General features: G+C 45.9%; 1 protein-coding gene and 1 long non-coding RNA gene across 3 annotated transcripts in view; one reads left to right on the top strand and one right to left on the bottom strand.

The window, feature by feature from the left end:
• Positions 1–9,096, bottom strand: part of LOC140408709 (uncharacterized) — a 54,214-nt gene extending 45,118 nt beyond the window's left edge. The window contains exon 1 of the long non-coding RNA XR_011940175.1: positions 8,988–9,096. This is a non-coding gene — a long non-coding RNA (uncharacterized lncRNA). The remainder of the gene's footprint in view (positions 1–8,987) is intronic.
• The window catches only part of LOC140408708 (AF4/FMR2 family member 4-like), a 249,897-nt gene that overhangs the window by 128,695 nt on the left and 108,342 nt on the right, over positions 1–12,860 (top strand). For both annotated transcript variants that reach the window (XM_072496296.1, XM_072496295.1), the window contains exon 4: positions 7,920–7,964. In XM_072496296.1, coding sequence (XP_072352397.1) covers positions 7,920–7,964 — 45 coding nt within the window. The remainder of the gene's footprint in view (positions 1–7,919; positions 7,965–12,860) is intronic.

Genomic DNA, 12,860 nt, shown 5'->3' on the forward strand with positions numbered 1-12,860 from the left:
CCTATGAAATGAATGTCAGTGTGCATACGTGTCAGATAAAGCCAACTTTAGACTCTTCAAGACTCATTAGAGCACATTGGAGAGAGAGTACTCAATGCCAGTAATAAAGAACTGAAAACTCGATTGTTATCTATCCTGCCCCGCACTGTTAGTGCTACATTAGTGGCTTAAATTATTAGGCTTGATTTCCATTGTGAATATAGGTTCTGTGCTCTCTTTTCTTTCCAAGATGAAACTATTGCCCACAATGATGAATGACTGGCAAACCACTGAGAGTTAGCCATTGAGTGACAGAGGAGCTGCAGTCTTTGTTATGGATCGGATCTACTGTGTGTAGATCTGGTCATCTTACATAAGAAAGGATGTAATTGCATTAGAAGCAATTCAAAGAAGGTTCATCGACTGATTCCTGGGGTTAACTTGTCAGATAAGGTTGAACAGGCTGGGCCTATACCCTATACCCATTGGAATTTAGGAGAATGATGGGTCTTATATGTTTTCATAAGATCACCTGAGGGTACTTGACAAGAGTGAATAATGAGAGGATGTTTCCCCCCTGTGGTGGAGTCTAGGATTAGGAGGCACTGTTTAAAAGTTTGGGGTCTCCCATTAAAGACTAAGATGAGGAAAATTTGCTTCTTAGAAATCATAGAATCCAGAGTGGCATGTGGTGCAGTGGTTAGTACTGGGACCTAGGTTCGAATCCCAGCCCTAGGTCACTGTCCGTGTGGAGTTTGCACATTCTCCCCATGTCTGCGTGGGTTTCACCCCCACAACCCAAAGATGTACAGGGTAGGTGGATTGGCCACGCTAAATTGCCCCTTAATTGGAGAAAAAATAATTGGGTACTCTAAATTTATTTTTAAAAATAAATCAGAGAATCCCAACAGTGCAAAAGGAGGCCATTCAGCCAATAGAAACTGCACCGGCCCTTGCTCTGATAGAACACCCTACTAGGCCCAATCCCCTGCCCCTATCTCTGTAACCCCACCTAACCTTTGGGCAATATTAGCATGGCCGCGGGCGGCACGATGGCGCAGTGGTTAGCACTGCTGCCTACGGTGCTAAGGACCCGGGTTCGATCCTGGTCCTTGTGGAGTTTGTACATTCTCCCGTGTCTGCGTGGGTTTCACTCCCACAACCCAAAGTTGTGCAGGTTAGATGGATTGGCCACATTAAATTGCCCCTTAATTGGAGAAAAATAATTGGGTACTCTAAATTTATATTTAAAAAATAATAATATTAGCATGGCCAGTTCCCCATGCCTGCACATCTTTGGATTGGAGGAAACCGACGCAGCCACTGGGAGAACATACAGACTCCACACTGACAGTCACCCAATGCCTGAATTGAACCCGGGTCCAGGTGCTGTGAGGCAGCAGTGCTAACCACTGTGGTCATAGAGTCATAGATGTTTACAGCATAGAAACAGGCCCTTCGGCCCAGCTTGTCAATGCCTCCCAGTTTCTATCACTAAGCTAGTCCCACTTGCCCGCATTTGGCCCATATCCCTCTATACCCACCTTGCCCATGTCACTGTCTAACTGTCTTAAAAGAAAAAATTGTACCCACCTCTACCACTGCCTCTGGCAGCTCCTTCCAGATGCTCACCACCCTCCGTTTGAAAAAATTTCCCCTCTAGCCTCTTTTGCATCTGACTGAGTCCACAGCCGCCACCCGAGGTTCCCAAACGGCAATAGGTGGTTAGAATGATGCCGTCGGGAACTCGGCCGGTTGGGAGCGGAGGATCGCTGGGCGGGCCCCCCAGCCGCACGGAGTACTCCGCGAACACTCCCGAACATTCTCGGGTCCCGGAAAATGGCCGGACCGGCACAAAAGTTGCTTCTCCGCCCCGCTCCAAACGTGATTTTGGCATGGGGCTGCGGAGAATCCAGCCCGTTGACTTTCTACCTTATCTATGCTCCTCATTATTTTATTGACCTCTATAAGATGACCCTTAAGCCTCCTATGCTCCAGGGAAAAAAATCCCAGCCTATCCAGCCTCTCCTTATAACTCAGACCATCAATTCCTGGTAGCATCCACGTAACTCTCTTCTGCACTCATTCTAGTTTAACAATATCCTTCTTATAATAGAGTGACCAGGACTGAACACAGTATTCCATGTGTGGTCTTACCAATGTCTTGCACAACTTCTGTATTTAATATTCTGACCAATAAAACCTAGCATGCTGAATGCCTTCTTCACCACCCTGTCCACCTGCGACTCCACCTTCAAGGAGCTATGAACCTGTACCCCTAGATCTCTTTGTTCTGTAACTCTCCCCAACTCCCTACCATTTACTGAGCAGGTCCGGCCCTGATTTGACCTACCAGAATGCATCACCTCACATTCATCCAGATTAAACTCCATCTGCCATTCTGCGGCCCATTGGCCCAATTGATCAAGATCCTGTTGCAATCTTGTATAACTTTCTTCACTATCCACTATGCCACCAATCTTGGTGTCATCTGCAAACTTACTAACCATGCTTCCTACATTCTCATTCAAATCATTAATATATATAACAAACAACAGTGGACCCAGCACCGATCCCTGAGGCGCACTGCTGGTTACAGGCCTCCAGTTTGAAAAACAACCCTCCGCAACTACCCTTTGGCTTTGGTCGCCGAGCCAATTTTGTATCCAACTGGATTCCGTGAGTTTTAACCTTTTGCAACAACCTACAATGTGGTACTTTGTCAAAGGCCTGGCTAAAGTCCATGGAGACAACGTCAACCACACTCCCCTCATCTACCTTCTTGGTTACTGCTTCAAAAAACTCAATCAAATTCGTGAGACATGACTTTCCCCCTACAAAGCCATGCTGACTTTCCCTAATTAGCTCTTGCCTGTCTAAATGCCAGTAGATCCTGTCCCTCAGAATATCTTCTAACAATTTACCCACTATAGAAGTAAGGCTAACTGGTCTATAGTTCCCAGGCTTATCCCTACAGCCCTTCTTAAACAAGGGCACAACATTTGCTACCCTCCAATCTTCAGGCAACTCTCCTGTGGCTGTCAGTGATTCAAATATGTCCGCTATGGGGCCGGCAATTTCCTCTCTCGCCTCCCACAATGTCCTGGGATACATTTCATCAGGTCTCGGGGATTTATCTATCTTTATGCGCTTTAATACCTCCAACACCTCCTTCTCTGTAATATGTACACTTCTCAAAACATCACTTTTTATTTCCCTAACATTTGTGCCTTTCTCAACAGTAAATACTGCCGAGAAATATTCATTTAGGACCTCTCCCAACCCTTGTTGATCTGCACATAGATGACCTTATTTATCCTTAAGAGGCCCTACCCTCTCCCTAGTTACCCTTTTACCCTTTATGTATCTGTAAAACCTTTTTGGATTTTCCTTTCTCTTGGCAGATAAGGCAATCTCGTGTTCCCTTTTTGCTCTCCTGATTTCTCTCTTAACTCTAGTCCGACAAGCCCTATACTCTTCAAGGGAACCACTTGCTCCCAGCTGTCTATGCATGTCATATGCCTCCTTCTTCCTTTTGACCATGGCCTCAATATCCCGAGTCATCCAGGGTTCTCTCCTTCTACCAGTCTTGCCCTTCACTCTTAAGAGGAATGTGCTCACCCTGAACCCTAGTTAACACCTTTTTGAAAGACTCTCACTTACCAGCTGTCCCCTTGCCTGTAAACAGGCACACCCAATCAACTTTTGAAAGTTCCTGCCTCATGCCCTCAAAATTGGCCTTGCCCCAATTTAGAATTTTAACTTTTGGGCCAGAACTATCATTCTCCATAGCTATCTTAAAACTAATGGTATTATGGCCATTGGTCCCAAAGTGAATCCTCACTAACACATCCGTCAGCTGCCCTTTCTTATTCCCCAAGAGGAGGTCAAGGTTTGCCCGCTCTCTAGTTGGGCCATCCACATATTGAATTAGGAATTCTTCCTGAATACACTCAACAAATTTCGCTCAATCCAAACCCCTAGTGCTATAACTGTCCCAGTTAATGTTGGGAAAGTTAAAGTCCCCAACTATTACCACCCTATTTTTCCGGCAGCTATCTGTAATCTCCTTACATATTTGCTTCTTGCTTTTCGCTGACTATTTGGGGGCCTATAGTACAGTCCTATCAAAGTGATCTCACCCTTCTTATTTTTCAGTTCTGCCCATATAGACTCAGTGGGCGAACCCTCGGATATATCCTCTCTCTGTACTGACGTGATGCTGACCTAATCAAAAGCGCAATTCCCCCTCCTCTTTTACCTCCTGTTCTATCTTTCCTATAGCATCTGTACCCGGAACATTGAGCTGCCAGTCCTGCCCCTCCTTTAGTCATGCTGCCTGTGCCATGTTAAACTCTCTTCCCCAGAGTGCAGTAGAGGCTGGGTCACTGAATATATTCAAGGCCGAGTTTTATTACAGTTAACGAGGAGGGAGTTGAGAGTTATTGGGGGCAGTCAAGTATGTGGCGATGAGGCCACAATCAGAACAGTGGAACAGGCTTGAAGGGGCAAATGGCCTTTTCATGAACCTAGTTCTTGTGTTCTTTTCAAGCTAGGAGTACTGTATCCAAGAGTAAACAAGACTCCCAGAATCTTCCTATCCTTGCTATGCCATATACTTGTGAATGATGTCATGCTGCTGTTTTTGTGACATTACTCCCAGCAGAGTTTCGTAGCTACTTCGAGGCCATCCCCCAGTGGATTTTCCAGCTGCAGGGTAATTGCTTGCCATTCTTTCCAAATGCTGCTTAATGTCAAAATCCGAAGAAGATAACTAGACCTTAAATAAATGTCACAGTATAAAATGACAGTTGGGTATATCCAGAATCGGCTGCCAGATTTTCAGGTAACTGTTGCAGTAAATAGTTTCTCATTGCCTTGTCCTCTGTTCTCTGTCTTCTCTGTCTCTTGATTCTTTTTGTCTTCTGAAAGCCATTTTCACAGACGGTCAGCTTGCATTTTAAAAAGCACAGTCTTGTCTGTTACCGTTCTTGTTTTGCTGAGTGTAGGTAGGTATTCCTGAATTGAGTTGGGTAATTGACCAGGTAGTTCTTTTGTATTGTTTACATGTGATCGTTACCTGAAGTAGTTGTTAACGAGTGAGATAGCAAAACTGCTTTCATTTTGTTACTGTAGTCACCAGATAATGTATGCATGTTGAGTAGGAAAATGGAAATCACTAGGGCAGCACGGTAGCACAAGTGATTAGCACTGTGGCTTCACAGCGCCAGGGTCCCAGGTTCGATTCCCCGCTGGGTCACTGTCTGTGCGGAGTTTGCACGTTCTCCCCGTGTCCGCGTGGGTTTCCTCCGGGTGCTCCGGTTTCCTCCCACAGTCCAAAGACGTGCAGGTTAGGTGGATTGGCCATGCTAAATTACCCGTAGTGTCCATAAGGGTTGGGAGGGGTTATTGGGTTGCGGGGATAAGGTGGAAGTGAGGGATTAATGTGGGTCGGTGCAGACTCGATGGGCCGAATGGCCTCCTTCTGCACTGTATGTTCTATGTAATCTATGTATCCACAGAGCTGTGATTGGTGCTTTTTTAACCTTGTAGTGCTGCCCCAGCAGCAGTGTTGTACAAACAGTTTTTTTAAGGTGTTTTTTTCCCCTGGCAAGTGCATTTGAGTATTAACAATGTAAAATGCAGCCATGATTGGTCACTGAAACATCACCCATTCAGGCCAGCTGCCTCGCTGCCTTATCACTTGCCATCTCTGAAGCATTTTCAAACATCTGCAATGGTCTTGCAGCCAGAATGGAAGGTGCAATCGCTACTGTCAAATATTGCTGCCCATGAGCAGTTTTTCTTTGTTAGCACTGGTGCCGTGGAATTTACCCTAGAATATCAACCAGGTGACTCCACAGTTCAGGCATCTGACGAATAGAACTACTTTAGATTGAAGTATTTCTGTATCACACAAACTGAATATAAAAGCAGCATTAGAGTGGTGCATAAGAGTGCTCCAGCATGGCTAATATTCTCCGATCAGAAAAAGAAGTGTAGTGGATTGCATTAATGATTTCAAGACCTACCCATTGTGCAGGGCTCTAATACGTTCCTCCAAACACCCAGCCCTTGTTCCATTGTTCCTGTTTAGAACTAGGATTTTACTGAAATAACATTTCATGTTTTAATTTTTATTCCCCACAGTTGTCAAAACCACTCCCTGCCACGCTGCGACTCCCTCATTTATATCATCCATTTGTTTCACCATTTTAAAGACAGGGCTTGACATTCTTTAGGTAAAAGGCTATCAATACAATTCTGATGGCCACTTAATCTGCTCCCAACTCTTGGAATTACCTTGACTTATTCCTTGGACTCCCTTCAATGCATTCATGCACAATTTGAATTTAGGTGGTCCAGGATTAATGTTTCTAGTGTGTCTTTACCAATGTGTTTGTTACACAGGGGGGAAGAAATAACTCATTAGCTTCAGTGCCCTTGAGATGCGGCTAAACTCTGATAAACCTGGTTGTTTAGGAAAAGATTGTTCAAAAAATTGGGCTGCTATCAGACAGATGGAAAAACTCTACTATGAGGCTTGTTTACTGTGCAAATTAGAGTAAGAATTGGTAGATAGATTATGCTTAAAATTGGCATCGATAGTCAGAAGGTTCTTTCTATATAATACAATATGGGCGGCACAGTAGAACAGTGGTTAGCACTATTGCTTCACAATGCCAGGGACCTGGGTTCGATTCCCGGCTTGGGTCACTATCTGTGCGGAATCTGCACGTTCTCCCCGTGTCTGCGTGGGCTTCCTCCGGGCGCTCTGGTTTCCTCCCACAAGTCCCGAAAGACGTGCTTGTTGGGTGAATTGGACATTCTGAATTCCCCCTCAAGTGTACCCGAACAGGCGCCAGAGTGTGGCGACTAGGGGATTTTCACAGTAACTTCATTGCAGTATTAATGTAAGCCCACTTGTGACACGAATAAAGATTATTATTATATTATTATAAATTTCAAGTGCATAATGTATAGTCTATAGAACAGCATTTCAGAATGCATGCCTGGGATTGTCTGGTTCTAATGCTCAATTAATTGTAAGATCTTTCATCATTCTTCAATCCTGGTTGATAAATAACTACTTTCCATGTATTGTAGAGAATTGGACACTGGTTTGGAACAAAACTAAGAAACATGACAAAATGACTTTTGTTTTGGCAAAACTTTGCTGCCTAATGTACATAGAGGCATAAACTGGAAGTTAACAGAAATAAAAAGCTTTTGAAGTGCTAGTGAAAAATCTGCACTAAAAGAAGTTGTCCAGTTCAGCATGTTCCAAGCTCACCTCATACAGCTGATTTCTTGCCCCTACACTAATGCTTTAACCCCTGTCAAATGACATAGAATTAATGCTCCTTGACTAGGTTTTGCTGTTCACAAAAGGAGCCAGTTAGCTGTTTTACTTGCCACTGGCAATTTAGGAACTGGGGCTTGTGCTAAAGCATCATGATTATCTCTGAAATGATCCACAAACACCTCAAATGTGTGTCCACCTGATGTCACTTAAACAGTATGCGTGGTCCGTTGACAAAACTGAGCCCCCAATCTGATCCTGAGTATTTAATCAGATTCAAATGAGGTTTGGGCCGTGCCTGATGATTTTACCACGTGGGTGAAATTGAAGGGCAACCCTGAAGATATGAACCATTCCCATCACTTTTCAACTTTATTAAATAAAAGTTGGCATTATCTGGTAAAAAAATAATGATCAAAAGTTGTTGAGGCTTCCAAATCACCTGAGGTTGTAATACAATTACTTTGCCCTATTTAACCTATTGGCTTGTGTTCAATTAAAATTATGTTGCTAAAAATTAGTAAATTCAGCAAGTTTCAGCGACATTACTTAATTACAAAGGGTTTTATTTTACTGACTACTATATTGTGATTTTTATTTCAGTGTTTCACGGAATATTTTAATTTTTTTCTTGCAGGAAACATTGTCAAATGAAGCCAATTGCGTGGAAGAAATTCTAAAGGTAAAGTCTAGCTTTTCACCACACTTTTTTGAGCGCTGTATTGGATTTATGTCAGGCTCTTACAGCTGTTACAGATAAGGGGTAACTTGATACTGTACTGACGCACTTTACTTACCAATTACAGAATGAATGCTGTTGTATACATTCTACTCCAGCTCTAGATATTCAGTTAAAAGTTCTCAATAGCAGTAAAGTTCTTCCTAAATTGCCCATCGCAAGTTCTTGTGTGCATTTTTGTACGTCGTGCTGGGCATCGTACTCTAAATAAACTAAGTAAAAGTTTCAACAAACCCTTTCAGAAAATATTTGGCTCTATATGCACTGATGTGAGTTTAACGCGCACTGTACGGTATTATAGTGGCTAGCACTGTTGCTTCACAGCGCCAGGGTCCCAGGTTCGATTCCCGACTTGGGTCACTGTGCGGTGTCTGCACGTTCTCCCCGTCTGCGTGGGCTTCCTCCAGGTGCTCCGGTTTCCTCCCACAAGTCCCGAAAGACTTGCTGTTGGGTGAATTGGACTGAATTCTCCCTCTGTGTACCCGAACAGGCACGGAATGTGGCGACTAGGGGCTTTTCACAGTAACTTCATTGCAGTGTTAATGTAAGCCTATTTGTGACAATAAAGATTATTAAAAAGGCATCTTTCATAGAACGTTTTAGGACTTGAATTCTATTGATTCAAGGATCTGATTGATAAATAACTGGAATGGTAACAAAATATGAAAATCCCCTAGATCAGTCATGTACCATTTCGAATAATTTGCTGTTTGTGTTTCCACCATTGCAAGTCTGCAGTACTTGCACCAGATTCCAACATTTAGAAAAAAAAAAGAAATTGCAAAAAGTGTTTTACCCAGTGTTTTGTTTCAAATGGTGATTGCTTTTGACCTTTGTTCAGAGAAGCCATAAACTACTTTTGGAAAAGCTACTGAACCCAGCTGTGATAAGATTGGATGAACAAACCATTTATGCTGCTTTTACCAGTATGGTACTGGCACCATTTGTACCGTAGTGTTTACTTACCTCTCTTTGGGGAGTGATGGGAGTAGCAGTATGGAGTGTGCTTTGCCAGTTTCCTGTCCACAGAACACTGAAAACAACCAATAGAGTTATGCAGCAGATTGTCCAAGCTAGGTTAATAAAAATCCTTTTTGATGGCTCTGGCTTTGCTGCATTTGACAAAGCAAAATCGATGCAAGACTAACTGGTGGAGGTGGAGCTACTTGCCATTGACACCACAGTGTGGCTCATTTATTTTAATCATTGCCAGTAATGTGTTGAGCATTTCACCAATGTGCGCAAGGAAGTTGTAATAAATTAACTTTAATATAATACAGAAATTCTTGCTGTAAAATAAGGTTTCTGTGCCTTTCCACGTCTACATTCACTTGGTCCGTCTCTTCCCCCCCCCAAAGTATTCACATTGCATGTCCGACTTGGCTCAGTGGTGGAATCCTCATCTCTGAGTCACAAGGTTAGGAGTTCAAGACTCTCTTACTAAACACTTGACGCAATTTAAGCTGACACTCCAGTGCAGTGTTGTACCAAGGGAATGTTGCACCATTGGAGGTGCTGTTTATCTGAGGTCCCGTCTGGTTTCGTTGATGGATGTAAAAGATCTCATAGCACTATTCTGAAGAAGAGCAGGGGAGATTTCCCTAGTGTCAAAGCCAATATTTATCTCTACCAGCGTCACTAAAGGAGATTATTGGGTCATTAATCCCATTGCTATTTGTCGGGCCTTGCTGTTTGCAAATGGGCTGGCACATTTCCCTGCTTACAGCAGCGACTAATTGGTTATGCAGCACTGAGAATGTGAGGGCTACCATATGAATGTAAGTTTGTTCATTCTTTGGATAGCAAGCAGGAACCTAGTTATCTGTATACTATAAGCTCTGAAGGGAATTCTAGAGTTTTACAGCACAGAATGAGGCCTTTTGACCCATCGTGTCTGTGCCAGCCATCCCGAACCTATCTATTCTCATTCCATTTTCCGGCACTGGTCTGTAGACTTCTATCCTTTGCTGTTCCAAGTGCTCAACTAAATACTTTTTTAAAATGTATATATTTATTAAGAATTTTTCAACAAAATTTTCAATCATACAAACAAACCCCCCCCCCGCCCCCGTTACAAAAATAAAGAAAGCTCGCATGGCAAGACATGAACATGGCAAGTCAATAGGATACAGAACTTTGTACATTGGATTCCTCCCGTACATGTCAGTTTTCCGGATCGTTCATATGTTTCCTTGCTCAAATGCCCCCCAGAAAAAAAAACCTCCACCCCCCCAAACGAACGATGCCCCCCCCCCCCCCCACCTCTGGGTTGCTGTTGTTGCTGTCCGACCTTCATCTACCGCTCCACGAGATAGTCCAGGAACGGTTGCCACCGCCTTAGAACCCCTGCGCAGAGCCTCTCAAGGCAAACTTTATCCGCTCCAGTTTGATAAACCCTGCCCTATCATTTATCCAGGCTTCCACGCTGGGGGGGCTTCGCCTCTTTCCACATTAACAAGATCCTTCGCCGGGCTACTAGGGATGCAAAGGCCAGAATGCCGGCCTGTTTCGCCTCCTGCAATCCCGGCTCGTCCACTACTCCAAATAGTGCTAGCCCCCAGCTTGGTTTGACCCGGACTTTCACCACCTTGGATACTATTCCTGCAACTTCCCTCCAGAACCCCTCCAGTGCCGGGCATGACCAAAACATATGGACATGGTTCGCCGGGCTTCCCGAGCACCTCCCACATCTGTCCTCCACCCCAAAGAACCTACTCGGCCTCGCCCCCCTCATATGCGCTCTATGAACCACCTTAAATTGTATCAGGCTAAGCCTGGCACACAAAGAGGAATTAACCCTACTTAGGGCATCAGCCCACAGCCCCTCCTTAATCTCCTCCCCCAGCTCCTCTTCCCATTTACCCTTCAGCTCCTCTACCAAAGCCTCCCCCTCTTTCATCTCCTGGTATATCGCCGACACCTTGCCCTCTCCGACCCATACGCCCGAAATCACCCTGTCTTGAATCCCCTGTGCCGGGAGCAGCGGGAATTCCCTCACCTGTCGCCTCACAAACGCCCTCACTTGCATGTACCTGAAAGCATTTCCCGGGGGTAGTCCAAATTTCTCCTCCAGCGCCCCTAAGCTCGCAAACGTCCCATCGATGAACAGGTCCCCCATTCTTCTAATTCCTGCCCGATGCCAGCTCTGAAACCCCCCCATCCATCCTTCCTGGGACAAACCGATGGTTATCACTGATCGGGGACCACACAGAGGCTCCCATCGCACCCCTGTGCCGTCTCCACTGCCCCCAGATCTTTAGCGTTGCCGCCACCACCGGACTCGTGGTGTACCTTGTCGGCGAGAGTGGCAGCGGTGCCGTCACCAGCGCCCCCAGGCTCGTTCCTTTGCAGGACGCCATCTCCAACCTCTTCCACGCCGCCCCCTCTCCCTCCATCACCCACTTACGGATCATCGCCACGTTGGCTGCCCAGCAGTAGCCACCCAAGTTCGGCAACGCCAGCCCTCCTCTGTCTCTGCTACGCTCCAGGAACCCCCTCCTTACCCTCGGGGTCTTGCTCGCCCACACAAATCCCATAATGCTCCTGCTTACCCTCTTAAAGAAGGCCTTGGTAATCACAATTGGGAGGCATTGAAAAACAAGAAGAAACCTCGGGAGGACCACCATTTTAATCAACTGTACCCTGCCCGCCAACGAGAGCGGCAACATGTCCCACCTTTTAAAATTCTCCTCCATCTGTTTCACCAATCACGTCAAATTAAGTTTGTGCAGTGCCCCCCAGCTCGTAGCTACCTGAATCCCCAAGTATCGAAAGCTCCTTTCCGCCCTCCTCAACAGTAGGGTGTCTGTCCCTCTTCCCTGATCCCCCGGATGCACCACAAAGAGCTCGCTCTTTCCCACATTGAGCTTATAGCCCGAAAAGTCTCCAAACTCCCTTAGGATCTGCATGACCTCAACCATCCCATCCACTGGATCCGCCACATACAGCAACCGGTCATCTGCGTACAGTGACACTCTATGTTCCTCTCCCCCTCGAACCACCCCCTTCCATTTCCCTGACTCCCTTAACGCCATGGCCAAAAGTTCAATTGCTATTGCAAACAGCAGAGGGGACAGGGGGCACCCCTGCTTCGTCCCTCGATACAGCCGGAAATACTCCGACCTCCGCCGGTTCGTGACCACACTCGCCACTGGGGCTCTATACAGGAGCTTAACCCAACTAATAAACCCTCCCCCGAACCCAAACCTCCTCAACACTTCCTAGAGATACTCCCACTCTACTCGGTCAAAGGCCTTCTCCGCGTCCATGGCTGCCACTATCTCCGCCTCTCCCTCCACCGGTGGCATCATTATCACATTTAGGAGCCTTCGCACATTAGTATTTAGCAGCCTGCCCTTTACGAATCCCGCCTGGTCCTCGTGAATCACCCCTGGGACACAATCCTCAATCCTCGTAGCCAACATTTTTGCCAGCAACTTAGCATCTACGTTGAGGAGCGAGATCGGTCGATACGACCCACATTGCAGTGGGTCCTTATCCCGCTTCAAGATCAAAAGAGATTGTCGCCTCCGACATTGTCGGGGGCAGGGTCTCTCTCTCTCTCTCTCTTTCCCCCCCCTGCTTCATTGAAGGTCCTTATCAGCAACGGGGCTAACATGTCTACATACTTCCTATAAAACTCCACCGGGAACCCATCCGGCCCCGGGGCCTTCCCTGCCTGCATGCTCCCCAGTCCTTTAACCAGCTCCTCCTCCCCAATTGGCACCCCCAAACCAGCGACCTCCTGCTCCTCCACCCTCGGGAACCTCAGTTGGTCCAAGAATCGTCGCATCCCCTCTGTTCCCCCTGGGGGCTGGGACCTATACAGCTCCTCGTAAA

Source organism: Scyliorhinus torazame, chromosome 3 (genome assembly GCF_047496885.1).
Source record: "Scyliorhinus torazame isolate Kashiwa2021f chromosome 3, sScyTor2.1, whole genome shotgun sequence".
Classification (NCBI taxonomy): Eukaryota; Metazoa; Chordata; class Chondrichthyes; order Carcharhiniformes; family Scyliorhinidae; genus Scyliorhinus; species Scyliorhinus torazame.